The sequence below is a fragment of the Colletotrichum lupini genome, chromosome 1 (assembly GCF_023278565.1).
Source record: "Colletotrichum lupini chromosome 1, complete sequence".
NCBI lineage: Eukaryota > Fungi > Ascomycota > Sordariomycetes > Glomerellales > Glomerellaceae > Colletotrichum > Colletotrichum lupini.
In genome coordinates this window covers 5,052,093-5,077,704 of record NC_064672.1, presented here as the reverse complement: position 1 = coordinate 5,077,704, position 25,612 = coordinate 5,052,093, and the positions used below count along the sequence as shown (strand labels likewise).

At 51.9% G+C, this 25,612-nt stretch overlaps 13 protein-coding genes across 13 annotated transcripts; 7 read left to right on the top strand and 6 right to left on the bottom strand.

Moving 5' to 3' along the window:
* Positions 1 to 1,041: 1,041 nt before the first annotated feature.
* On the bottom strand, positions 1,042 to 2,140 carry CLUP02_01529 (uncharacterized protein; the record flags this gene model as incomplete). The annotated part of the gene is made up of 6 exons (XM_049280569.1): positions 1,042 to 1,272; positions 1,346 to 1,385; positions 1,445 to 1,522; positions 1,575 to 1,655; positions 1,834 to 1,889; positions 1,988 to 2,140. 6 exons carry the CDS (start codon positions 2,138 to 2,140, stop codon positions 1,042 to 1,044), a joined length of 639 nt encoding a protein of 212 aa, XP_049136526.1.
* Positions 2,141 to 2,369: 229 nt separating this feature from the next.
* On the top strand, positions 2,370 to 2,900 carry CLUP02_01528 (uncharacterized protein; the record flags this gene model as incomplete). The annotated part of the gene is made up of 1 exon (XM_049280568.1): positions 2,370 to 2,900. The coding sequence occupies one exon, from the start codon at positions 2,370 to 2,372 to the stop codon at positions 2,898 to 2,900; it is 531 nt and encodes a 176-aa protein (XP_049136525.1).
* A 2,342-nt stretch (positions 2,901 to 5,242) lies between these two features.
* On the top strand, positions 5,243 to 6,901 carry CLUP02_01527 (RecQ family ATP-dependent DNA helicase; the record flags this gene model as incomplete). The annotated part of the gene is made up of 4 exons (XM_049280567.1): positions 5,243 to 5,322; positions 5,419 to 5,537; positions 5,609 to 5,643; positions 5,699 to 6,901. The coding sequence occupies 4 exons, from the start codon at positions 5,243 to 5,245 to the stop codon at positions 6,899 to 6,901; spliced, it is 1,437 nt and encodes a 478-aa protein (XP_049136524.1).
* Positions 6,902 to 6,966: 65 nt separating this feature from the next.
* On the top strand, positions 6,967 to 8,136 carry CLUP02_01526 (uncharacterized protein; the record flags this gene model as incomplete). Its single annotated transcript, XM_049280566.1, has 6 exons — positions 6,967 to 7,252; positions 7,326 to 7,366; positions 7,428 to 7,549; positions 7,624 to 7,709; positions 7,857 to 7,921; positions 8,038 to 8,136. 6 exons carry the CDS (start codon positions 6,967 to 6,969, stop codon positions 8,134 to 8,136), a joined length of 699 nt encoding a protein of 232 aa, XP_049136523.1.
* Positions 8,137 to 8,363: 227 nt separating this feature from the next.
* Positions 8,364 to 10,005, top strand: CLUP02_01525 (glutathione-disulfide reductase; the record flags this gene model as incomplete). Its single annotated transcript, XM_049280565.1, has 2 exons — positions 8,364 to 8,620; positions 8,745 to 10,005. The coding sequence occupies 2 exons, from the start codon at positions 8,364 to 8,366 to the stop codon at positions 10,003 to 10,005; spliced, it is 1,518 nt and encodes a 505-aa protein (XP_049136522.1).
* A 346-nt stretch (positions 10,006 to 10,351) lies between these two features.
* On the bottom strand, positions 10,352 to 10,876 carry CLUP02_01524 (uncharacterized protein; the record flags this gene model as incomplete). Its single annotated transcript, XM_049280564.1, has 2 exons — positions 10,352 to 10,466; positions 10,524 to 10,876. The coding sequence occupies 2 exons, from the start codon at positions 10,874 to 10,876 to the stop codon at positions 10,352 to 10,354; spliced, it is 468 nt and encodes a 155-aa protein (XP_049136521.1).
* Positions 10,877 to 11,087: 211 nt separating this feature from the next.
* On the bottom strand, positions 11,088 to 12,524 carry CLUP02_01523 (uncharacterized protein; the record flags this gene model as incomplete). Its single annotated transcript, XM_049280563.1, has 5 exons — positions 11,088 to 11,426; positions 11,575 to 11,700; positions 11,926 to 11,991; positions 12,052 to 12,404; positions 12,437 to 12,524. 5 exons carry the CDS (start codon positions 12,522 to 12,524, stop codon positions 11,088 to 11,090), a joined length of 972 nt encoding a protein of 323 aa, XP_049136520.1.
* Positions 12,525 to 12,582: 58 nt separating this feature from the next.
* CLUP02_01522 (uncharacterized protein) lies at positions 12,583 to 14,215 on the bottom strand (the record flags this gene model as incomplete). Its single annotated transcript, XM_049280562.1, has 8 exons — positions 12,583 to 12,846; positions 12,914 to 12,982; positions 13,040 to 13,109; positions 13,401 to 13,482; positions 13,540 to 13,753; positions 13,818 to 13,946; positions 14,003 to 14,081; positions 14,148 to 14,215. The coding sequence occupies 8 exons, from the start codon at positions 14,213 to 14,215 to the stop codon at positions 12,583 to 12,585; spliced, it is 975 nt and encodes a 324-aa protein (XP_049136519.1).
* Positions 14,216 to 14,254: 39 nt separating this feature from the next.
* Positions 14,255 to 15,851, top strand: CLUP02_01521 (uncharacterized protein; the record flags this gene model as incomplete). The annotated part of the gene is made up of 7 exons (XM_049280561.1): positions 14,255 to 14,381; positions 14,435 to 14,454; positions 14,507 to 14,543; positions 14,600 to 14,973; positions 15,038 to 15,159; positions 15,212 to 15,273; positions 15,322 to 15,851. The coding sequence occupies 7 exons, from the start codon at positions 14,255 to 14,257 to the stop codon at positions 15,849 to 15,851; spliced, it is 1,272 nt and encodes a 423-aa protein (XP_049136518.1).
* A 2,358-nt stretch (positions 15,852 to 18,209) lies between these two features.
* Positions 18,210 to 18,897, top strand: CLUP02_01520 (40S ribosomal protein S8; the record flags this gene model as incomplete). The annotated part of the gene is made up of 2 exons (XM_049280560.1): positions 18,210 to 18,273; positions 18,341 to 18,897. The coding sequence occupies 2 exons, from the start codon at positions 18,210 to 18,212 to the stop codon at positions 18,895 to 18,897; spliced, it is 621 nt and encodes a 206-aa protein (XP_049136517.1).
* A 514-nt stretch (positions 18,898 to 19,411) lies between these two features.
* CLUP02_01519 (uncharacterized protein) lies at positions 19,412 to 19,637 on the top strand (the record flags this gene model as incomplete). The annotated part of the gene is made up of 2 exons (XM_049280559.1): positions 19,412 to 19,521; positions 19,577 to 19,637. The coding sequence occupies 2 exons, from the start codon at positions 19,412 to 19,414 to the stop codon at positions 19,635 to 19,637; spliced, it is 171 nt and encodes a 56-aa protein (XP_049136516.1).
* Positions 19,638 to 19,693: 56 nt separating this feature from the next.
* CLUP02_01518 (TBC domain-containing protein) lies at positions 19,694 to 22,650 on the bottom strand (the record flags this gene model as incomplete). Its single annotated transcript, XM_049280558.1, has 4 exons — positions 19,694 to 19,756; positions 19,813 to 22,004; positions 22,067 to 22,409; positions 22,534 to 22,650. The coding sequence occupies 4 exons, from the start codon at positions 22,648 to 22,650 to the stop codon at positions 19,694 to 19,696; spliced, it is 2,715 nt and encodes a 904-aa protein (XP_049136515.1).
* A 141-nt stretch (positions 22,651 to 22,791) lies between these two features.
* On the bottom strand, positions 22,792 to 25,415 carry CLUP02_01517 (uncharacterized protein; the record flags this gene model as incomplete). The annotated part of the gene is made up of 13 exons (XM_049280557.1): positions 22,792 to 22,899; positions 23,226 to 23,622; positions 23,681 to 23,715; positions 23,802 to 23,904; positions 24,021 to 24,050; positions 24,120 to 24,201; positions 24,260 to 24,310; positions 24,415 to 24,491; positions 24,517 to 24,600; positions 24,656 to 24,826; positions 24,946 to 25,022; positions 25,136 to 25,228; positions 25,320 to 25,415. 13 exons carry the CDS (start codon positions 25,413 to 25,415, stop codon positions 22,792 to 22,794), a joined length of 1,404 nt encoding a protein of 467 aa, XP_049136514.1.
* Positions 25,416 to 25,612: the final 197 nt, after the last annotated feature.

Here is a 25,612-nt window from a genome sequence, read left to right as displayed (position 1 = left end):
AGTTTAATAAAATTTCGGTTATAATAACTCTTTATTAAACGCTTATAAATAGTTAAAAAAAAAGGTAACTTATTATTATATTTTATATATAGAGCTTTATATAAGACTATTAAAAAAGAAGTAATAGCTAAGGAAATCGTAATAATAATGTATTTATATAGCCTTAGCCCGTTAAAAAGTTAGCGTAACTATTTTAACTAAATTAAGCTATTAAAATACCTCACCGTTTATAATTTTATAAAGCCTAGATACGACGATATACTAAATATGCTTTTTACTATTTATAAATAATAGAGGCTAGTACTTCGAATTACTAATACGACTCCCGGGCCTTAATACCTACTTTTAAAATAATTAGAGTAACTACTAATTAAAAAAAAAAGCCTAGGGATATAATTTTATAATATAATACGACCTTAGTCTAGGATAATAATAAAGAATTCTATAAGTTTATATAAAAAATCATTATTAAAATAATAATAAATAATAAAGTGAGGATAATTCTTTTTTAATAAGAGATATAAAAAAGAGAATAATAAAAAAAAGCAGACTATATAATAAAAATAACTAATATAATAATTCTTAACGATAAGTAAAAAATAATTTATAAAAGGGTACTCCGTAATCTTAATACTAAACTATGGGGATAATTTAATAACTTATTATTAAAGTATTATATTATTAAATATAATAATTATAACTACTATAAAATATTTTAAGTAATATATTTATAACGATTATAATAGTATTATATTATAATAGTATTATATTTAAAAGAAATAATTAGGGAATATAAGTAATAAGGACGTCGTAAAATTTTAATTAAGGGGCAGGCTACTATACTATATAGCCATAGGCTATGTACTATAACTAGTAGCGACTAGCCATAACTGTACATAGGGGCTTCTGCCCATATTAGGGGCTTCTACCCACATTACCTAGAAGAATCAACCACTACTTGACACATCACATTGACCCTACCTTTGCCCCCGGCAGAAACAGTATCCGTAAGGTACTAAGGTGTCGTCCTCCCTCGACCAGTTACCAGTGACTCCAGTCTTCAACACAGTACTCCGAACCTACCTGGTAACGTGCTAACCAATGACCACAGATGGCGACGAGAATGGGGGGCCAGATCTCAGTCAGTTGGGCGGGAAGGAAGCCAAAAAAGGGGGCGGCGGGGTGGAACCGTGGTGGAACTGCTTCTTTCCATTTCTGGCTCCGGTCGTGGTAAAGATAAGCAGGCACGGCAGGGCACGCTGCAGGCACTTTCTGGGCCTCACATGTGCAGAATGGAAGACTAAGGTACTCCATACAGTCAGATATCCGTCTGCAGAATCCAGACCGAGGTGAGCAGAAGCTCTCCCGTACTACGGATATCTATGCTAAATGCTTAGCACCTTGCCTTAGGTCAGGTAAGGTCAGTGAACCAGCTGCTTTACACTTTGAGGGTCTCTTTTGGGGGTCGAAGCTTGGCGCACAGACTGCTGGCTTTAGCAGACTTCCATTGCAGAGGCTTGTGCTTGTACGGATAGATGTCAACATGAATAACCAATGAGAGGGGATATCAACACTCGAGTTTATGGTTGGGTATGGGGGAGAGCGGCTGTTTGGTGAAGGGCACGCGAAAGGAGAGGCACGCGACTGGCTGGAACCTGGGACATTGAGCACTGGCAGGAGAGAAAAGGAAAAGATGGAAGGAAAAATAAAATAAAAAAAAGGGAAAGGAAAAGGGCGGGGTGTGTAAAAGTGTAACGGGAGGCGAGAAGGAGGGGGCGTGGATTTGATACCTTGCCTTAGTTTTAGTACTGCGTACTCCATAAGGTACCTCACCCACGCCAAAATGCTTCTCCAAGTGAAGGCAGGCACGTCGCACGCTGCACGCCGCACTTGCACCATGAGCACCTTACTGTGAACGCAGTAAGGTAGGTAGAGACTTAGGTAAGGTACGGATACCTCCATAAGATAGCTTTGTTTCGTAGCGCACCACAAATGCCAAAAATGCAAGGCACATGGACGCATCGCGGCTCGCGGTAGCTTGACTTTTCTTCCTCCCCTTCTTCCTCCTCCTCCCCCCAGATCTCGCACGTTGCACAGTGCTGCAGATGCGGACGGGCGGGAGGACTTGACCAAAGCGCATATGACAGTCTGACAGAACTCTCAACATATCCCCTCCCTCTCCTCGACTAATACTTTTGTACGTAGGACTGACTAACTTGCCTCATGCAGCACATTGTTCTTGTCCCTGCCGCCTCAACGAAACTTTTCCTGACGACATGGTCAACTCGGGCATCAACGTGACACGCCTCGTTTGAAATAAGGCATCGGGTGGCTACACACAACCACCAACTGCACATGGGCCACACACCATGATCGATATCGAGGACTGTGGCCAGCTGTTCCAGGACACTCGGACGCTTCCACGAACGACTCTGCTGCGGCTTGATGTCACGCCGAGAAACATCTCTCCCAACTGTGCAGATTGTGTGTCACCCTATGATACCCAACAGTCAAGAGACCAGGATCACACCTCGCTCCTCAATGCTCCTTCATCGTACCGATACTCTGCGCGAGACGTATCGACTGGGCCTCTGGGAGAGACAGATGCGGCACTGGCACTGGCACTGGCGCTGGTGGCCTGCCGCTGGCTGGTCAGAGGTCTAGAACAGATCAAACGGGAAACGACCGGGGCGCACACCCAGACAAGCCAGACTCCCCAGCCCCTGGGAGTATTTCTGGCGCAAAAAGGGCGAGAAACAGAAACAAAGGCAGGGTGCTATTACCGGGAAACGCAGTTTGCACAAGAAAAGTCTTCCGTGTCAGCGTCGCATTCCATTCAACCTCCCACGCGGTTTCCACAACATCTTCTCCGACCCCATGATTTTGGCTTGCTTTGTTGAATCTTATTTCCAAGGGCATGCGGCATGTCTTCGTTTACGGTTACTTCTTCCAAGCTACAGATACACTTACGTAGTACAGAGTAGCAGCCTCCGCACCTACAGGCTACGCACCCTGCCATTTTTCAGTCTCCGTTCGCCCCCACATTCACCCGCACTCAATCTCGCCATCGAATGATCCCTGGCGGCCAGGTTTTTTGTTGCTGAGATGAACTTTGAATCAAGAGGCGCGACAGGCTAGCCTAAGGACAAATGGAAACGAACACATCCAGTTCGCTACTAGGGTGTTACAGAGTCGGGATAGTTCGTATCAATCCACGGAACCCGAGAAGCGATGACGAGAAGGGGAGAAGCTCCAGTATTGTGCAACGTGGTTTCGTACGTACATATCCGTACGGAATACGGAGTACAGAGCACAGGCACTTGGGTCTGTACTCTACGACGAGCTATTGGGCGCACCTATGTGTTGATCGGGGTGGTTCTGCTAATATCCATCCGTAGTGTAGGCATCTCTCTCGGTATCTGCATCTGCATCTGCATCGTCGAGATTTAAGCTAAGGTAAGAATAAGACTCCTCTTGCAGATCTGGGGCCGTGTGTTCCAACGGCCTGTCAGACATGCCGCCCAGCGTCAATTCCAAGGCAAAGTCTGCTGGGAATAAGCACGGAAATCCCTTCCAAGTTTGCCTTTCGCCTTGCCCTTGCTACCCACAGCGCTCCTCGACCACGGTCATGAAGACCATTAGCCCCGCGCTTCTCTTCACTACTGTGTGGAAAGATCACCGCCCGGAGGTAACGATATTGGAGATCCGGCCCTCGTTTCAATCCACCCAATTGGGTGGTTGCGGCATTCCCACAGAATGGGACCGAATTCACGACAGGCACACACACACCTTAGCACCGTGCCAGATACCGGCGAATGTTTGTGTGCGATTCATCACAACGTGGCCCTGAATTAGCGAGCAATGGCCCTCAGTCCGTAACACTGACGCCCAGCCCGAGCGAGCCCACCGTGGGAGTCTGGGAGAACCTTCACTGCTTGGGAAAAGCGCGCCCGCTGCACAATGCGCCGTCTGTGATTCTACCGATGCTGGCCTTGGGGTCGACTGTTCGACAAAGAGGTAGCGTAGGTATCCCGCCGGCAATGATTATTTCCTGCTGAGTCCTGACCTCCTACGCGATTCCCGTTCCGTGCTATATCGAGTAATAGTTATGTTATACGGGGTCAAGCGTTTTTCTCTCCATCCCCTGCCTTGCCTAGTAGTCCTCAATGTCCCAGCTGGACGGGAAGGGGTGGCCCGGGTTGCGCAATGTTGACAGCAGAGCATCATTTGCGAAGCTTGCTGAAATAGGAAATGGCCGAGAAGTTTGGTCTGGAGACTGGGGACTGGTCGCTTGTTTCTCATTTTGTCTCTACCTGTGCAAACATCACCCCTCAAATCGCCTCATATTGGCCCCGTGTGAAGCGGAAGCGGAAGCAAGTACGCGGAGCACTCCTGTCAATTGTATCCACAGCGGCAACGGTTACCCCGTTCACCTTCTTACTTTACCTGCTCCGTGTCCTGGTCTTGGCGACTCCTTCCTGCAGTTGTCCCTGCTTCTTGTTACGAGCCGGAGAAAAAGAAAGGCAATTATCCATTGATATTCAGGGAATCAGCCTACGAAGTATGTCACCCACGGTCCGATGATCTGTTCCGCTTCCTTCGCCCGGCCTCAGAAGGTATAGTACCCATATCTGTAGGTTCGTACGTGCCCTTGAGTCTCGACAACAAACGCAGCAAAGGAAATGTCACTTCTGCCACCCTTGCAGCCTTAGGCCTCCATGCCATTGGTCAGCCCTGAGATCCATTTCTGAATCTGTTGTCCGTTCGTAGCTTCGTTCCATGAACCCGGTCTGCATCTCCATGCCCTTGCCTGCCTCTCTTTTGAAGAAGCACAGCCACGCGTGACAGCAGCCACTTGGACTAGGTATCCGTACGTCTATCAGAATATTTCGGAATTCTCACATCGACCCAATTGATCGGTTTATGGTCCGCCTGTGCGCACAAGGTACACCCACTGATAAAGCCAAAGTTCTCGCTCCGCTTCCCGTCTGAGGGTATTCGGACAGGCCGGCTTTCCAAGGCCCACCAAAGGCCTAACGCCTGACGGACCACCTCCGGACCCGAGCTCGATCATGACCACATCCGGGCCCTCTTCTTGGTCTAGTGCAAACTTATGCTTCCGTGCCCTGCAATAGAAGCAGTCCAGAAGCTCGGCCAAGCATAACCCCATCGAGACTAAGACACCAGTCCTGTTCACGTCAGGACGACACCCCTCATCAACTCTCGACAACGCATCGCCATCATGCCTCCTCTGTCGCGCTCCAACTCATGCGTTGACATAGACTTCACTCTCAGACGCCAGTTCAACAAGTCGACTTTCAGGTGAAGAACTATTCCTCGTCCCATCGCCGAGTTCACAAATTACATTCATGGCACGTACCCGTGATCACGCAACACCGACTGACAAATCCGCCACAGGCCCCAACAGCGTGAAATCATCGTTGCTGCCCTGGACGGTCACGATGTCTTCGTTCAGGCCGCGACGTCGTTCGGCAAAAGTCTTTGCTTCCAACTCCCTGCCTGCATTGACCAAGGGAGTAAGTACCCGAAACTGCTCCGAGCTCGCATGCACGCGTCGTCGTCAACTAACGTGATCTCGCTGCGGCAGTCACCATTGTCGTTTCGCCACTGCTCAGTCTCATGGTGAGGGGTATACCTTGCAGCCTTACTCAAGCGCGACAGCTGACAGCTCCGTCAGATGAATCAGGTTGAAGCACTGCGATCGGCGGGCATCGATGCCAGCTCCCTCAACAGCAACACGCCGCCCGCTGAACGAGATCGCATCAATCAGGATCTCGCTAGTGGCCATCCGCGCATCAGACTACTTTATGTGACACCGGAGCTATGCTCAGGGGATTCCTTCAGGAGACGGATCAAGCTGGTCCATGAGCAGTGTGAGTTGGCACGCATTGCAGTCGACGAGGCTCATTGCATCTCAGAATGGGGTCACGATTTCCGGAAAGACTTCAAAAAGCTTTCATGGTTTCGAGAGACGTTTCCTAAGGTGCCCATCACATGCTTGACGGCAACAGCAAACCCCACGGTTCGTCAGGATCTGCTTAAGACGCTTGGTCTCCTAAAGCAACCTGAAAGGCTGAAGAATTTCGTCATGACTGCTCATCGGCCCAATCTACACATTGAGATCCGATACACCAAAGACCAGGAGGACGATCGCCTATCTAACTTTCTAGCTTGGATACGTGGGGTGTATGAGAGGAGAAAAACAGAGCCGCGCAAGTCAGAGTTGGAGGCCGGTGGAGAGCGCCTGGACAACGTCTCTGGAATCATATACACCATATCAAGAGATGAGTGCGAGTCACTTGCGGCGGCACTCAGAGACGAAGGTGTAGGCGCGATGCCCTTCCACGCGAAGCTTACCAAGGAAAAGAAGGAACAAACGCTGGCCCGCTGGGTAAACAATGAGCCTGGCTACGATATTATCGTGGCCACGACAGCCTTTGGCATGGGCATTGACAAGAACAATGTCCGGTTTGTTGTACACTGGCGGTTGCCCAAGTCGTTTGAAGGTTACTACCAAGAGGCAGGCCGCGCAGGCAGGGACGGGAACGCAAGTTTCTGTTTTCTGTACTACAGCCGAGAAGACTTGGAACGCGTACAGAGTATGATTAGAAAAGGGAACCGCGATGGATCGAACTGGGAGGCTCAGGCCAAGAGCCTGCAGAAACTCGCCCTTTATTGCGAAGACACAACGGCCTGTCGGCATGCGCAGATTTGTAGATATTTTGGCGAGAGCGAAACGCCAAACTGTGACTTTGCCTGTGACTGGCACAAAGATGCCCAGGCTCTCCAGAGGCGGATGATGCGCGGCTTGGCGGATGAGGAATGGGTCAGTACTCAGGCTCAGATTGGCGAGTACGACGGTTACTACGATGAATACTGAGGATGAGGATGGTGATGGTCCAATATGATACCCCGCTACCGGCTGCCGAACAGCAAAAGGAAACAATGAAATACATGATTGATGAGACGCATTTTACCGCTGGCCTGTGGCAGACTTACGGAGACTCAAATGAATTGGCGGTGGGAGTTTCATTCGATGGGCTTATTATCATGATTCTAATAATTCCCCATGTTTTGGGACCTACATATCCAAGCTTACAAGTGTTGAGCTTCACCCTGGTGGGAGTTGACGATCTATTTCTGAGGCCAAAGTCACTATTCCGAGGTTGCGCTACATTTCAGGACCAGCAATTATTAATGACGTTTGCATGCATCAGGCCAATCACCTTAGGTGCCAGTTATTAAACTAGAAAGGCCGTCTAGAAATCCGACAGAGCCACGGTTGACTATCCATATTCAGTTAGATACTAATGATTTTGGAGATATTGAATACCTTGTCTGCTTGGTAAGTTGGTAAGTTGCCCGGCTCAAAGTCATACTTTTTCCCACCGAAGCTTCCGGCTTAGCTCCCGTGCCGGGTCGAGGACGGCGAGGGAAGGACTGGGACGGTCGTGGATGTACCTACGTACCTCGGCCGAGGTCAGCTCCAGCGGACGAGGGTTGCATTTGGAATAATGACCCTGTTTACGTCAATTTGTCACAGTTTTTTTTTATGACGGATGACGGACGATGGTTGATGGTTCTCTTCTTCATCATTCGCAGATTGGACACCGAAGAAAGAAAGATAAACCCTGCAAGCTGCAACAATTGCGAATTTTTGGAGATGCCCGCCGGGCTTCAGCTGTACGGTGCTTAGTTATCAAGCCCAATTCCACGGCTTTCTCCAGCGGGGACCCCTTTTTTTCTGTTGTGAACATGGGCGGTTGATTGGTGATGATTCATCCCCACGCATACACCCATTCCATTTTCTGTTCAACAACGCTTTTGGACAACAGCACCACCTCACCACACTATTCCGTACTCCGTACACTACACTAAGCCTACAGATACAGATACACATGTCACACACACGCATCCATCCATTGTTCTAGAGCAGCCATAGGAATACCTACCCTGACGTCGCGCGCAACCGACCAACCCCGGTACGCCTAATTTGAGATCTCCCCCAGTCCACAGACTCACTCCTCCCCGACTCGCCGAACAGCAACAAACGCCGCCGAGGTTCTGGACACGAGAGAGAAGAAAAAAACTTACATCAGCTCCATCCCACCATAAACCCATTTCCGCGTCCGTCGTGCCACACACGTGTACATGCACACACGCACCATACTATAAGCTGCATTTGTCAGATACCGGCAAGCGTAGGAAGTTGCGCATCTAGAAGCATATAAGACGTCACTCAAATCGGCCCCACCACCGTACATATCGGAAATCGATTATTTACTCTGCCCCCCTCCCCCTCTTCCTCGCTCTGCTTCCTTCGCCCCGCGATTCAGCTCCCCATGCAAGCCCTCTACCGCACATCTACCGCAGCAGCATCACGAGCAGCAGCAGCAGCACCCACACGACTCGTATCCATACAGAGGCACCTCTCTTCCACAGCGCGCACCATGGCTCCCATCACAAAGGAGACCGACTACCTCGTCATCGGCGGCGGCAGCGGCGGCCTCGCCTCGGCGCGTAAAGCCTGCGGCCAGTTCGGCGCAAAGGCCCTCATCGTCGAGGGCGCCAGGCTGGGAGGAACCTGCGTGAACGTTGGGTAAGTATACCTCAGTCTCTCTCTCTCTCTCTCTCTCTCTCCCTGTCGTGGGATTCAAGCAGAAAAAAAAACAATAAACAAATACAAGCAAGCTCATGCTAACCCCCCCTCCTCCTTGCTACAGCTGCGTCCCGAAAAAGGTCACCTTCAACGCCGCCGCCATCGCCGAGACGATCCACCAAGCCAAATCCTACGGCTTCTCCGTCAACGAGACAGCCCCCTTTGACTGGCCCACCTTCAAGACCAAGCGCGACGCCTACATCAAGCGCCTCAACGGCATCTACGAGCGCAACCTCAAGAACGACAATGTAGAGTACCTCCACGGCTGGGCCAAGCTCACCTCCCGCAACGAGGCAGAGGTCACCCTCGACGACGGCACAAAGACCCTCGTCAAGGCGAAGAAGATCCTCGTCGCCGTCGGCGGCAACCCCACCATCCCGCCCACCATCCCCGGCGCCGAGCTCGGCACCAACTCGGACGGCTTCTTCGACATTGAGAAGCAGCCCAAGAAGGTGGCCCTCGTCGGCGCGGGCTACATCGCCGTCGAGTTCGCCGGCATGTTCAACGCCCTCGGCACGGAAACCCACCTCTTCATCCGCCACGACACCTTCCTCCGCACCTTTGACCCCCTGATCCAGGAGACCGTCACAAAGGAGTACGAGCGCCTGGGCGTCAACCTGCACAAGAAGTCGCAGCCGACCAAGGTCGAAAAGGACGCCGACGGTAAGCTCACAATCACCTACAAGGACGCCGACGGAAAGGAGACCTCTGAGGGCGGCTTCGACCACCTCATCTGGGCCATTGGCCGCACGCCCGCGACAAAGGACATTGGCCTCGAGGAGATTGGCCTCAAGCTCAACGAAAAGGGATACATCCCCGTCGACGAGTACCAAAACACAAACATTGACAACATCTACGCCCTCGGTGACGTCACCGGCCAGGTCGAGCTGACCCCCGTCGCTATCGCTGCTGGTCGTCGTCTGGCCGAGCGCCTGTTCGGCGGCGCCGAGTACGCAAAGGCGCACCTCGACTACTCCAACATCCCCTCCGTTGTCTTCTCTCACCCCGAGGTCGGTAGCATCGGCCTTACTGAGCCCCAGGCCATTGAGAAGTATGGCAAGGACAACATCAAGGTCTACAAGACCAGCTTCACCGCCATGTACTACGCCATGATGGAGCCTGAAGAGAAGGGCCCCACCGCCTACAAGCTTGTTGTCGCCGGCCCCGAGGAGAAGGTTGTCGGTCTGCACATTGCTGGTCTTGGCAGCGGAGAGATGCTCCAGGGCTTCGGTGTTGCTGTGAAGATGGGCGCGACCAAGAAGGACTTTGACAGCTGTGTTGCCATTCACCCAACTAGCGCCGAAGAGCTGGTCACGCTGAAATAGAGAGATGCATAGAGAGAGGTCTAGTAAGACTTAGAAGAGGAGGAAAAGATACCAATTCGTAAAATTTCAACTTTAATCTCACGCCTTGTCCTTGAACGCCAACGCTCTTCGTGAGGTGGTTCATCAATTCCTTTTCATCCGAAACGCCGCCAGCTATGGCAAATGCCCATTTTCCTGCCGCCTAGCCCTGAAGTAACATTGGTTGTCCTGTGTTGCCACAATTCATCTGTCGATATTTGGCCTGAGACGAATGCCTGAGAATTCGTGTGCTGTTTGACCACGAATGTAATGCCGAATTCCAAAGAAATCATATGCTCGCTTGTGTTTTGGCGCAACTTGGTTTCCCCTACAGGAATACTATGCTGACGAGGCCAGTCGCAGAAAGACCAAGCACAGTGAAGAGAACGGCATGAGGAGCAATAGCACCAGCAGCGCTGGGCTTGGACTCTTGGGGGCCATCGCTGTTACCTTGCGTCAGTCTACAATTTCTAACGATAAGTCGGCAGGAAAGTACTTACGTCGGAGTGGCTGACGACGGTGCTGAGGTAGCATCAGGGTCGGGGCTACCTGGAGCCTCCGGGGTCGAGGCAGGGGTGGCGCTCGTAGTAGAGGCCGAGGGCAGGTCAGCAACCTTGACGCCGATTTCAGCGCACGTAGATGCGTAAGACTTGTACGCCTCCTTGAGGTTGTCGCCCTGGCAAACGCTGGTCAAGTTGCCAAGCATGGCCGACATGAAGTCGGTGCACATGTCATCGATTGAAGAGACCTTGGGCTGCTGGCCAACGGCCGCGAGAAGGCAGGCAGGAGGGCTTGCGGCAGCCGCAATGTTGACCATGCCAGCAAAGGCTGCGATGCAGAGTGTAGGCTTCATTGTTGTTGGTGCAAGTGTGCGTAGCTAGGTGTCTTTTGGGTGTGAGGTGGTTTTCGTAGGAATTCTGGTCGCCAAAGGAAATTGCTGCAAGACCAAGAAAGAAAGAAGTCAGCGTCTACCCGCAAGGAGAGAGTGCATTAGACGGACTCTCCATGAAGATTGTTTTACATACCAAGGAAGCATACAATCTTTCTGTTTGTTTGGATCGATCTTAGGAAAACCCGAGAGTGAGGCAGAGCTGAATGAGGGTGTGATGAAGCAAGGTGAAGTTTGACGATGCAGTGGTGGCAGCAAACCGTGGTCGTGTAAGTGCTTCACCGGGCAATTCTCCAGGAAAGACGGAAGGAACCCCTGTGGGTGGAGAGGGAGATCGACGGGAATGGCTCCGAGGCAGGTGGTATTTCTGGGGAAGGAAGGGGCCGGTGGGTGGGGCCGGCGCGAACTTCTTTCCTTCTGGAACAACTTCAAAACACCATTCTGAGATTGTCTCTTTCCTGTCCACAACACCAAGCTGCCAGCCCTCTTCGGGTGTCACGATCGACTCAGTCCTCTACATTGGATGGAGGAGGCATGGACGTCTTGTCTGCCAACAGCAGGAATGACTGGCCCAATTTCGATATAGAAGGGAAGGTAGGACAGGTCGACGTCTTGTCCCGCCGGCAACTCAAAACCACCCACCGACGGGCCCTGGCATCCACTATGTTGACACTGACGATATCTTCTGGACCGTTCTGGCCCACATCACCCGTTGCGTTGTCTTCATGATCAGTAATATTCGACAGATCAGAAGGGCCAACGACCGGAAGACCCTTCTTTTCCAGGGCCTTTCAGCCGCAGACAACTAGCCAACCGGCAGAGGAAGCCCTACTCCCTCTTGATGATCAATGTCAGTCTTATTCGCATCGTCTCAAACCCTCCCACTCCTGCCGCCAACCTAAATAGGTGTACCGATTGTCTGTAGATGATTACTTGTACTGCTTGGCAGCATAGAAATATCGCCGGCAAGGCGGAATTAAGTTCGAGTCGAGGGACTCGTCATCTCATCAGACAATCACATTTGGTGGCCGTGTTTGTCCCATCCACTCGGCAATCATGACTTTGACTTTTGACGCAGACTTCAACACATGGATACGTTTTTCTCAGCCTCCAAGTCCGATAGCTTCCCGTCGGCCGACGTCTCTGAAGGCAACTGATGGCCCGGCGCCTTGGCTCGCCGCCGCTGTCAACAACTGCATGCAAACTCTCATCGCCCATCCTTGCAAACAAGCGGCACCTTGCCAGTAAAAGGATAAACGGCCTTTCCGCCTGAACGGCGGCTCTGTGACAAAAAGACTCGTATGATGGCTTCCTGAACGCCTGGATCCCTTGCATTGGCCCTGCCAAAACGAGATCTCAGCAACGTCTTCGTGAGCTGTGACGTTTCTTGTCTCGAAACATGAGATGAGTTTCGCTTCGTCCACAAATAAACAGCGAGTCAGTAATGCCGCCTCGAAGAAGCTGAGCCTCTCAGGCCACTCTTCGTTCTCGTCTACGGACCATGCACCAACAAGAACACATTACAGACATCAAAGTCGTGGCCGTTAAACAGGCTACCCTTTCCTGCCTCCCGGCGTGTGGGAGGGTATTCGAACCGCTTGTATTGTTCCATTACGACGATGCCGGCGCAACGGCGCAACGGCGCTTACTCGGCTCCCGCCCACTCACACTCAACATCGGGACTGCCCCGAGCTGTCGGGATTCACCGCGGCGTAGAGACTGAAACCCACCACACGAAATGCCTCTGGCACACAACACGCCGCGATTCTAGCGGAGACCGCACTTTTCCCACATGCCGTTGTCCACTTCACCGGAAGATTCATCTCATCACGATTTTCCGTCGTTCTGCCGTTGTTCTTCCGTGGAAGCTTGCGTTCGTCGCGGGAGGAGACTGAAATGTCTGGCAGTATCATGGCCAGATAGTCACCGATCGTCTTCAAGTTGCCCAGAGAGCACATCAAACAGCGGCTCGGGGAGCGCAAGTGCCTCAACCAAGCGAACCCAGAATGCAATGAGGCAGCGTTTCCTCCGTAAACAAACCGACCTTCTCACGATGAATCGTTTGCCTGACTAGTCTGTTCTGGTCATAACTAGTAAATGGGTCATTCGGAAGATAGAAACCCGCACAGACAAGTTTGTCATAGCCAGCTCGTGGCTCTTCTGTTGTTTTAGACGACCAACATGGAGCAACACGGGGCTTGACCAATGGCCTCGCCGCTAGAATTTCCTAACGCGGCCTAGGAAGAGGCTCCCAAGAGGTCGGTGTTCTGTCGTCTCATGGCCACAGCGGCTACGCCTGGCCAAGCTTTCCTGGACAAGTCTCTCGAATATACGACTTTCGGAATGCTACACGGCTAATTAAGTTGGATGCTATTGGATCACACGAGCATGGCTATTGCACTGCTCTAGCATCAGGCTATTTGAGGTCCTTAGTAGAGTTTGGGGCTATAGCTGACTGGCAGATTCGGACATGAACAGCTATCCACACCTTTTCCGATGTACGGACGAGTCATTGATTGTACACCTCTCGGCAGGCATACACAGGTGTTCTCGAATTTCCTCTGGATTGCCTTGACGGGCAGAGAGCACGGCTCGCCAGCCCTTTGAAGGACATATGTATGCATGACCTAATCCACGCAGCAAGGCTCCGCGACCCGATTCGCCTTCCCCGGATTCCCCTGTGGGTAGTCGCAAGGGCGACCCATCGACGGGTTCAAGCCGTTGGGCTTCGCGTCTCGCCCTACCAATCACACCACTGGATCTCACAGATCCGTGGGCCATCTTGCAGCAGAGCCTGATGTTCTGAACGGCCTTCCTTGCGGCGATCAACCAGCCCTTGAACTTTGAAACTTGGCTGTTGGAAGTTTAACCTCCAAACAAGGGGCTCGCAAGTAGATTTCTTCACCAGTCCATCCGTGGAAAGTCTATGCTCGTCCCAGACAGCTGGCATCGAACGAGGTTCACAATGAAGCATGCCTCTGTTCGGGTGGCCATCCGCACCCTTACCGCACACGCATGACCCCGGGTGTCCGTTCTGGATGCCCAGTCCGTCTCTTTCTTCAGACTATCTCGACAAAGTCGTCTGGGGACATCGCTGAAGAGATCAGACAGCAGTGGAAGGACCGGGATTGGGTTCGCATTCGTAGTGTGTGTCCAATGCATCAGAGTTCTATGGGCTATGTCAAGCACATACATACGTAGGGGACCACCTATCAGTCATGGTCCATCCTGTCACCCTTCACTCCGGTCTTCTATGTCGGACTGTGAATATCTATTCCGCCCCCCCGCTGTCTTGAGGTCCATCGAGAGGCACCCACGACCTGAATGTAACCATCGGCAAAAATGGCGGACACAAAGGTCGCTCAAACGGCGAGCGTGACCATCATGCTGATGACTTTTATCACGCTGACAGTCGTGATGAGGACCTTTGTACGAAGTGTCCTACTACGGAGCTTGGGCTGGGATGACAGTGAGTATCAACGACTGATGAACTATCGCGACTATCATGCTGACCATTTCTAGCACTCGTGCTCATCAGCTGGGTATGAAGCCACGATAGAAATTGGGAGGAAATTCCTTGCTAAACATGAACAGGTTCTCGCCATGGCACTATGCAGTGCAATTCTTGCCAGTAAGTTGCCACCATTTCTGAAGGCTGGAGAGGAACTTCAAACTAATCTCGAATAGTGACCGGCGTGGGCTTGGGCTCCCACTTTCAAGACGTTTCGAAGTCAGACTTTGCCGAATTCCTAAAGGTAGAAAACACCAAAAGAGACTTTCCTCGATCCGCACTGACAAACCATCTGCAGTTCCAAGTCGTCACACAACTCACATACATCTGGGCATTTGTGACCGTAAAAATGTCTTTCGCAGTTCTTTACCTTCGGCTGCTCCCTGATCAGGTCTACCAGCGCATAAACAAGTTTCTCATCGTTTTGCTGCTCGCAGAGGGAATTGAAGAGACTGCCGTCGTCATCTTCAGATGCACTCCCATCGAAAGAGCTTGGACACCGTCCGTACCAGGAACATGTCTGGATTTGACCATCTTCTACTACTCTGCTGTAAGTTTGACTTGGAAGGGAGGTAATATGCAGTGGTGCGCGCCAGTCAGCTAACTCGAGCCAGTTCGTCATCAAACTATTGACAGACTTGGTGTTGTTCATTCAACCAATCCCGACTGTCTGGAAACTGCAACTTCCGATGGCAAAGCGAGTCGGGGTCATCGTTATGTTGTCCCTGGGTTTATTGTGAGTTCCTGTGATCGCCTCCATCTTCGGGACAAGCAACTAACAGGATTAGGGTCTGTGTCATTTCCGTCATCAGAGTGAGCTACATCAATGCTTTTGACCGCGACGTCACTTGTAGGTCATTTTCACTTCCCGTTATCATTCACTAGCTAATTCTCGTAGTCTTGGTCGCCGACCCCTTACTCTGGTCAGAAGTCGAAGTCTGTGCCTTGATCATTTGCTCCGGCGTTCCATCTTTGCGACCGTTGATAGCCCGTTTCCCTGTCCTCAATAAGGCCCTCGGCCTGTCGACGGGAAAATACTCCAAAGTATACTATCCCAATCAGCGAACGACGATAGGCGGATCGAAGCCATACTTGGGCCAAAATGCGTATGCACGAGCAACGCAGGGGAAGGCCGGTGGAAAACTCTCCGTCAGCTCGAGTTCCTACGGGACTTCAACACGTGCGACTACTGAGAGTATGGAGAATATCCTACCCCTGGACCTCGGCAAACCATCATTAGCACACAGCGTAGAGATGGGCATCATCAAGGTGAAGAACGACATTCCTTCATCGCAACTACAGATGACACCGTCACAATACGTGATGGAAGATCCATACTTCCCCGCGGGGCGGCCAATGGCCAGGCGGAAAAGTCGAGGGAACATCGGAAACATCCGCGACGGCACAGGCTGGATATCTGATGATTGATCACACCCGAGCGTGACGACGCTTGAGCAGGCTTCTTGATGGTTTTTTTACCTAGTACATACGCAAGCCACTGGAAGAGCTTCGGCGACTACATTAATGTATATAAAACAAGCACTTGGCATAGAGGCACGCCAACTTTGGCTGTCTACGGCCCCCTTTTTTGAGGTCGCTGCGCGATACATTGCCTACAGTAGAATAGGCCAATTCACTTCTTCACGAGTTCAAGATTTTCAATTCCTGGTGTTTCCTAGTCCAGCAAATTTTATCCGTTTCTGGGCATTCTTGCCGCTACTTGGTGATCCGGAAACCGCACAGGGCACTGTCGGCGGATCGCAAAGCGGTTCGGATGTTCTATGGGCTGTCAAGAGCTTGGTGTGAGCAGTTTGTCTCTTCTTGACACAGTCTATGCGTGAGAGATCCGACATTTTCCCAGGCGGGCCAGAGGGAGGGGGGGGGTTGGTGTTTGTCAATAAGGCAGGGAACACGTATAGGCCGGATATGCCGTGAGGCCCGGCGTGGAAAAAAGCTCCGGCTATTGACCGTTACAGAGCAGATCCCGGACCCGATGAACGCCGGCCTTTGAACTCGCGTCTTTGGGTGTTACAGATGCAGATGAGCCTTCCCCTGCCCTCTAGTGTATGTGTCTCTGTTTGACAAGAAAAACAATTGCACACTTCTTGGCCAGAGATAGATAAACATGGGATGAATGAGTCCAAGCCGATCGTAGAGTGCAATCTGCTGTCATGTTTGGTCATGTCTGACAGAAGTAAATGGGCGATTGGGTTGAGATGCCACCGTAAACCTTCCCATCTTTTGTCTGCTGGGACTGTAAAGACAGGGTCATAGGAACAGGGAGGTGATAATATGCAGACGCAAAGTCAGGCGCCGATCGCCAAGGTCCCCGAGGGTTACGTCTCTTAATATTGTCCATATCGAATATGGGTATTTGACGCACGAGAATCGGATTCTTGAATTGGTCTGGAAACGTGAGAAGCGTCAGACTTGTGGTAAGTCTAGAACACGGCCAAGAGTCGGATTGGCTGTCACGCCCCCCGCCCACGACTAGATGCTCTCTAGCTTTCTTCCAATCAATTGCTTTGGTATGCCATTAGGCTTTCTGGCATCTCCGTCTTGGCGGAAGTCACGATCTGAAGCGCCCTCACCCGCCACCCGCGCGCATATCGTGGAAGGCAAAAGAAAAGGTTGGTAGAGATGGAAAGGCCTGGCCCAACAACCTTCTCACACGTGGTGGCCTATCCTCACAAGTGGCCGTGTACACTGCCGAATGTTCACAAGTCATCACGTTTACACTTCACTTGATTTTCCTATCGTGAGGCTACCTAGCTGCGAGAGGCCACCAAAGGCACGAGGAGAAACGATTCCAACATGGGGGCGTCTCGATTGAAGTGAAGAAGGATCCCTTGAGGTTCAGCCGGGAAGATTGCGTGTCGACCCTTTAATGCTGTGGAAGTAAGCTCTGCAATGATGCGTTGACACTACTAGCTTGCTTCAAATACTTAACCGGCAGTTGGTTTAGTTTTGGCCGTTGGTTCCAATGGTAGTCGTCGATCTCGAGAAGGCGCCGTGTTGTTTTGCCGATTAGAGTTGGAAGGCAAACAAACTCCAAAAAAGCAGTCCGGCATAAATCCTCTGTTGTCGATTGTCGGCATGATATCTATCACCAGGCAATCGAAGGCAAAGTCCGGTCGAGGTGCCTTATTAAGAGGAAAAGTAGGGACCTTCGGTGAAGCAACCTCGGTCAGAGTTCTTCACCGAGGAACTCCCCCGCGAGAAAGCCGCGACCAATCACAACCGGCCAATGAGAAAACCCCTGATTTCCATCAAACCTCAGGCCAAAAGCATGCCCTAGCCTGGACCGTGCACTTTTCCCAGCTTTTGCCAGTGGGGTTAGCGAGCCCGCACAAACTCCAAATTTGCCAGGTGCTGTTTCTCGAATCTCCTCAACCTCCCGAAAAAAGTTCATTCCCGACAACCTCGACAGTCAACCACCCAACGCCGGCCAGCCACCAGTCGATTGCCCCCTGAGGAACCATCAGGTTAGTTACCGAAGCGAGACAGCAACTGCGGAAAATTCAAGAAACCCTTTACCTCGACGACGATATCCCACGATCTTCCAATATTCTTTTCGCTGGTTTTCACCATCCGTCAGCGCAAGAAGAAAGGCATTTCGCGATATCCTCCTTGGTGGGCATTGAAGAAATACTTCGCACCCCCTCTCCCAATCCAACACCCCTCTTCAAGATCATTCGTGGTCACGAAGTTTCTTCTTTGTCACTCGTCCACCATTTCACCAGAACCCATGGGCTAACTTCTTCTCCATGAACAGCATAAGCAATCATGGGTATCTCGAGAGATTCCCGCCACAAGCGCTCCGCTTCCGGTGCCAAGCGCGCCTACTACCGTGCGTAATACAATCGAAAGCCCGTATGCTCTAATCAAGCATGCGTTCTGACCTTTCTGCTCAACAGGGAAGAAGCGCGCTTTCGAGGCCGGTCGCCAGGGTGCCAACACCCGTATCGGCCCCAAGCGAGTCCACACCGTCCGCACCCGCGGCGGCAACCACAAGTACCGCGCCCTCCGCCTCGACTCCGGTAACTTCGCCTGGGCCTCCGAGGGCTGCACCCGCAAGACCCGTGTCATCGGCGTCGCCTACCACCCCTCCAACAACGAGCTCGTCCGCACAAACACCCTGACCAAGTCCGCCGTCGTCCAGATCGACGCCGCCCCCTTCCGTCAGTGGTACGAGGCCCACTACGGCCAGAACCTCGGCCGTCGCCGCCAGCAGAAGCAGCAGGCCGCCGCCGGCGTCAAGGAGGAGGAGACCAAGAAGTCCAAGTCCGTCGAGAAGAAGCAGGCTGAGCGCTACGCCGCCGAGGGCAAGGTCGAGAACGCTCTCGAGAAGCAGTTCGAGGCCGGTCGCCTGTACGCCGTTGTCTCCTCCCGCCCCGGCCAGTCCGGTCGCTGCGACGGATACATCCTCGAGGGTGAGGAGCTCGCCTTCTACCAGCGCAAGCTCCACAAGTAAACGTATCGCCTTGTTTACCAGGGTGGTCCCGTTTGCTGCGTGAAAACCATGTCCTAACGATACAGCGTCGCGCGTTGTGGGCGTGTGGATGTGGATTGGGAAAAAACTAGATAACTGTGACTTTGTCACGGATCACGTTTACGGGAATGAAAAAAACATTTTATCGGGCTCTTAGGTTGTTCTTGGTGTTGAACAGGTTTTGCTTTTCTCGTCTGGCGAGCCATCACGGGGCGTGATTAGCTCACAATGAAATGTAGGCTCGGAAAAGCAACCGAGTCCACAGACGGATATGGGTTATTAGGAAGACTCAAAAAGATTATACCACCAAGTTTTTGCCTGCCGTAATCACTGTTCACCTGCTGTCATCCACTCTCCTGATTGCCTTGTGATGCTTTCTGTATTTGATGTTGTAGCTGTCAAGTCTAACTACGGAAGCTTGAGTATGCGCCTTGAACCCCTTCTCCGTGCTCACCTAGCAGCTGGCCTCTGATACGAGTCTTGTATTAAAAACCGGATGGCTATTAGCCAGTTTCTCCTGGCCCGTCTAGGCCGGCATGCTTCTGCTCACTCCTACCGCGTGTTGGTTCTCGGGATATCAGAAACCGGTGACCGCCTCAAGGGTCTGTCTGATTTATCGATGCCCGTACTTCTACCTGCTGGCTGCCCAGATGTGCATTAGGCCAGCAAACACACGCAAACCTCCATACTCAATGGGAAGCTATGATTACTTTGTACATTAAGATATTCAGAGAATTCTGCTTCTGGGTTACCAGGATCGTATTCCTCACAGACTGCCTCAAGCAAACTGTCGCTTGAGGTCTGTCCACTTGCGGTTGAGCGTCTCGTGCTGAGAATTGATCTGTAATAGAGTTAGTCAAACTATCCTTCATGGATTTCATTGCGGCGTGCTCTTACCTCGGCATACTGCATCTTGGTCTGCACAAGCTCCTCCTCCAGCTCCGCCATCTCCTTCTCCAACTTCTCGTTCTCCTCGTGAACCTTGAGGTTACGCTTCATGAGATCCTCTCGCTCAGCCTTCCATGCGTTCTCGAGTTCTTCAGGCTGCTTTTCGATGACGTTTCGCAGCTCACGGACCTGGCCCTTGAGACTCTCATTTTCGTCCTTGAGTTCTTCGTTCTCGACCTTGGTGTGGACCAGCTCAGTTGCGAGAGCAGCCTGTTCACTATCGTATGCTTCGACACGCTCCTCGAGCTTACGGACCTTGACGGCAAAGTTAATATTGGCAGTCCGCAGCCCTTCCAACTCGGCCTCACGGTCCTTCTCAGCCTTTGTCTTCTCCTCCCATTCGGTAGTGTAGGTCTTGAGAATCTCGGGAGTGATATTGAGATCACACGCATCTCTGACAAGTTGATCGGCGCGGTAGACTTCCTTATCCATGCTGGCGCTTGAGCTTCCAAAGAAGCCGTTCTCCAGAATGCTGCCTGCGCTCGGTGCGGTATCGATGTAGGCGTCAAAAACCTTGTCTTTGAGGAAGACGGTCAGTTGCTGCATGTCCGAGATGGCAAGCAAGTTGGAGGCGTTCTTTTGCATCAAGACGATACCGAATCGCAGAATAGCTGAGAGACCTTCAGACAGGATCAGGTCGTAAATGCGTAGTACCAGTTGCAGGGGGAATCGATAGGCGAATAGTGTCAAAAACCACTGTGTGGCGTAAAGGTGTGGTGAGATGCTGCGGCGGCGCAAATGACAGTACAAAGCTGGCTCGTAATCCTCAAGCAAGCGCTCAAAGATGTACAAGTTCTTGTGAAGGCCGGGCATGTCCTGAATAAATAGGTCGCGCAGGTGGTAGTGGTTCATCAACCGGACCAGCAGGCAGAAGGCTTCTTCCTCTGTCATGTTGAACAAAAGGGGCATAATCAAGAAGTTCATGCCTTGAGCATAGCCAACACCCTCGTCGAACAAGGCATACGCCTTGCACACGCCAAAGAGGCCCTCCTGAAGCCCGGCAGCGGCGGCGTACTTGGAGAAGCTGGTTCTCGCACCCATGTCTCGTCGAATCGTCTTCTCCAACTTCTGGAGCATGGCAGTATCCTCCTTTTGCTTCTTTTGTCTCGCCGCCGTAGCCGCCTGCTGCGCCTTTAGGACCGTCTCCGCACTCTTCTCATGAGGGGAAGGCATGCCATTCGCGGCTGAGTGTTCCGAGTGGACAGATGATGAGGAGGAATTGACAATATCGTTCTGAATGCTGAGAGTACCGTTGCTGCTCGAGCTGACAGTGCTATGACTGTTCCTGTTGATTTCCTTGTCGATTCCCCTGGCCACTAGCTCTCTGTACATGATCTCGAGCTCTTCATTGTTACTCTGGGCCAATACTTGCCAGACTACTCCACGGATAGCGTTAGGAATACCACTGGCAATGGCTTTGTTCAGTTCCTCGGCGCTGGTCCGCTGAACAACCGCCGGGCCTTCGTAAACAACGGACTGCCAGAGATCCCAGTCTACCTGGGAGTCTGACATGTCCGAGGGTCCAGCCGATACACCAGATACTGTTCCTGGTGCCAGCGCCGGGTTCGGGGTCGTTGGGAGAGGCGATTTGGGGGCTTGATCAGCTCCAAGCTCCTTGTCGGTTCCATTCTGGGCGGGAGGTGTGATTAAACCCAATCCCTTGGGGGGCGGCACAGGTTTATCGTCGTCGGATGGCAGCGTGACGCCGGCCTCTTCCCGTAGTCGAACCATCTTGAAGCGGTCCTTCAGACTGTGTCGCGGGATGCCGCCCTCTTTCTCTTCGTCTAACCTGCCCAGCGACATCTCTGGGTTACTTGTTAACGTTGCGATGGAGCTGGCTGTGTTTCGACGAGGAGAGGCCTGTGGAGGCGGTGAGGTCTCCTTCTCCTTGCTTGTGCTGTTTCGAGACAGCCAGGAGAAGGGGCTGGTGAGCTTCCTGGTCGGGGGACCAGGGGGTGGTGGTAGGGCGGCAGAGGAAGCGGCTTGCGGTGGGGGTGCAGCTGGGACTACGGGAGATTTGGCAGGCGATGGCTCGGCTGGCGGCGACCATGGCATGGATGGGAGGGCGCCGGTGATGCTGCTAATGGATATTTTCTTGGGCGGCAGTGGCTTCTCTTCGACCGGGCTAATGGCTTTCGTTTCTTGGGTTGAAAATTAGCATTACTGTCAGACGTCAATTAATTCATGCAGCCAAACAACAAACCTGGTTCCTCATGTGGGGCAGGGTGGTCGTCGTCGAGCTTGACGTCGTCCAGATTTGAGGTATTGGAAAGTCGATGGGATACGGGGGAAGCTTTGCGCTTGATATCCACGTCCTCATGGTCGCTCACAAAGTCCTCGTCGACAAAGTGATCGTCTGGTGTTGGTGAAGGCGGAGCTGCTGGTGCTTCCACCCTGTCCTCTTCAGTGTGCTCCTCCTTTTTCGGGGATTCAGGTTCCGTTTCCTCGGCGGGTGGTGGTTTGGAGACGGAGGGCGTTCTCTGAGTAAGAGAACGCACCTCAGCTACCTCGGCGACATCAACAACGGCATCTTCGAAGGCATCCTGCTGCTTATCCGGTCATGTCAGCGAGTGGTTTTTCTCCTGTTTGCACTGCGGTTGCGGCATGTGGTCGAGCTTGGAAGGCCCAAGCAGGTATGTGTGCATCAAGGGAGGATGAGGGGAGCGTTACATTCTCCTTATCAGAGTCGGAGTCGGAGTCAGTCGAGAGTCTCTTCTCCTTGGTCTCTTTGGTCTCCTTGGTGACTTCAGGAGAAACGGTCGCGACAGGCTCGTCTGGCTGGGACATGGCGAAATGAAGAATCGTAGGTCAACTTGCGCTGACCTATGTGGGTGTGTGCGGTATGGTGATATAGCTTGCGTCCAGGTCGAGGTCGGACTGTTTAGAGGACCTAGTTGGTGTCCATGGAGATGGGGGGGGACTGCAGCACTAGGCAAATCTGTAGACTGTGTCGTCTGTGCTGCTGAAGAACACCTTGTGATACGGGTGCTGCAGTCTGGGTCTCGTAAGGTATGATGCAGGGTTGGGTGCTGGGAACTGTTTTCGTCGTTGTGTGTGTGGTTGTTCGTCTCTGAGCTTGTCAGGACGGAAGACGGGGAATCGAGAAGGCGAGCAGGTCAAGGTCGAGGGTCGAGGATTGATAGTCGAGGATCGGTTGTGGCGCGCAAGTCGTGCCTCTCTCTCTCCCTTTTTTTTCTTTCCTATTTCCTGGCTGGGGGGGGCACCGGGCATGGGGGGATGGGATGGGGAATTGAATTGAATGAATGAAGCTGCCCGAGCCTCACCGCAGATGGGGGGGACCCCTTTCAGATGTATCTTTTCTCTGATTCAATGTGACACAGTACTTAAGCTAATCCACCTACCTGAATGGGACCTGGAAGTAGATCCCCGAACGGTGGCTGAGAATACTCGAGTCCCGTCCGTATTCGCCCAAATAATCGATCCTCAGCACTCCTCGAGGTCCACCACAGACCAACGTTCAATTCTAGCGTACGGAGTCCAGTCAACTTTTGGGGGCCAGGGGGGAGGCAAAAGGTGAGGGACCGGGCCAACCACTGGTAGCTTAGCGCGCCGCTGCGGAACGGGATCGCTCTCTGTTTCGGGGGGGCTGCACGAGGGGGGCGTCTTGCAAAGTTGCAAGTCTGGATGCCGTGAGTTCCTGAGTTCCTCACCCGGAGCGCAGGACAGTGGACTTGCCAGCCCCAAATGCCATCAATGACAGGGGGCTCTCCTCTGGACATGCCAGCCAAAAGGAAATTGCTGGGATCGACACGGCAGGGAAGCTAATGTTTCTTAATGATTGCCCACCACCTCCCACACCTTTTCCAGCCTCTTCAACGCCTTTTGCTGCCTCTGTCACTCTCGCTAAGTCACTCTTATCAGGTGCGTGTCCAGAAAGACATGTCAATATGCGATAATAATATCAGATACGAAGGCACTGTCCCAAAGCTTTCTATCTTGGGACGAGGAGTCTCCAATAGCATCTCGTTATCCGTTTTGGGAGCTTCAATCTCGTCAAAACGAGAGCTTGAATTGCCCTTTCTGAGTCATCCCGATCCTCGTCCGATCTTTGGAAGTTTGGGGCATCCTTTACCTCATCATCTCATGTGAGCAATAGCTAAGAATGATATGAACTTACTGTTCAGCCGTCGCTACACAGTATTATTTGTTTATCTGCCATCTTGGCTCTTTGTTTTGTGGATGTGTGCGCGTCTTCCGAGACGACCTTGTCTTTAAAGAGTTTCGTTCAGTCCAACAGCCGCTGCCCCTGCAGCACAAGTTTCTTGGATGGCTTGGAAAGTTGGACTGGCTTGATGGTTGGCCATCCGAGGCAAAGCACTTGTGTGAGGTGGTTACTTATTCAGTACTTGCTCTTTACCACTGTTTCGCTGTGTACACTGAGTAGACTCTTGGTAGCGCCAGCCTTTCCCCGTTGGAACGTTATGATCTGCGCATCTCTCGCGCCGTTGCAATCGGGGGTAGATCTTTTCAACCCCTGGTGCCCTTCCCCCTTTTTCCAACTCTAAGAAGGCCGGCCGCCCGCCCGCAGACCCGGCGTTACGCCGCCTGTTTGTTGGTCAGGTTGCACCCGGGTTCGGGGGACAACGGCACCGAGGCCGGTTTCCTCACTCATCGTCGGGGTTCAGTAGTCACTATGCTTCTGATGCCTTCAGGTCGGGTTCGGTCAATTTGATCCGAATGTTAACATTGGCAGCTAGGTATTCATACTGGGTCTTCCTGGGTCTCAAATGTCTCGTCTGGCATGCCTGGCACGCTTGGATCCTATTTTTACCAACCTCGGACCAAGCACTGGTTGGTGTCTTGGTGCGGATGAACTGGAATGCAACCCAGGCCTTTTATATCGGCTGCCCCAAGTCTTCTGTGCAAGCTGAGCCACAAGCATAAATGTCGCAGGTCGCGGGACTCGTCGTAATGAGAACCTGATGAAAACAGATGGGCAGGACTCATCACATTTGTGACTTGACGTTTGATATTTTCGCGGTGCTCTACTTTCGATGTCGATCCAAACACTGTCCATTCATCCCTCACTTACCTAAAAAAAAAAACACCGCTTAATGTCACTTCTGATATATCGTGCTCGAGACGGGGAGATCGTTGTTTTGCCCGGAGAGTTCAATCTGAAGAGCCAGATAGATACTCTGGTTTACATTTTCTCAAGCCCTCTATTGGAAAATGAGATTTGAGGCCCAGCGTAAATCAACATCTGCTCGGTCAACTGAGGCTTTAAAGCCCCAATACCTTACATTGACACGTGCATTCTCGGCAGACCAGCCACGTGGAGAAGCGACAGCCTCTGGAAATCAGCATGCCATGTGTTGGCAGTGACTGAGTTGTTTGACGTGAGCTAGAAGTGCCTTCCGGCCATCACAGGTCTATTACGAGAGGAGAGCAGTTGTTAGAGTTCTGCGTGAGAAATCTGTCGAGGAAGGCATTACTTCCCAAAAGGCGATGGAGAAATTTTCTTTCAATCTACCGCTGGCCAGACCCTCCGACTTTTGCGCATCATCAACACTGCACACGTTTATTGACATTGTGAAGTGGGGATAATAGTCTAGTAAGGAGATCCAGTCTTTAGAAGCCCCGTTGCTAAGGTATCAAGAGTCCACTTGTTTGACGCTGGATGCTGTCATAAATCTTCAGTACGTAAAGTGCCATCATGTAAGGAGATGAAATTTTTCCTTTGCCAAATGTACATTCGCGAAGGAACCTTATACAACCTTCGTGTACC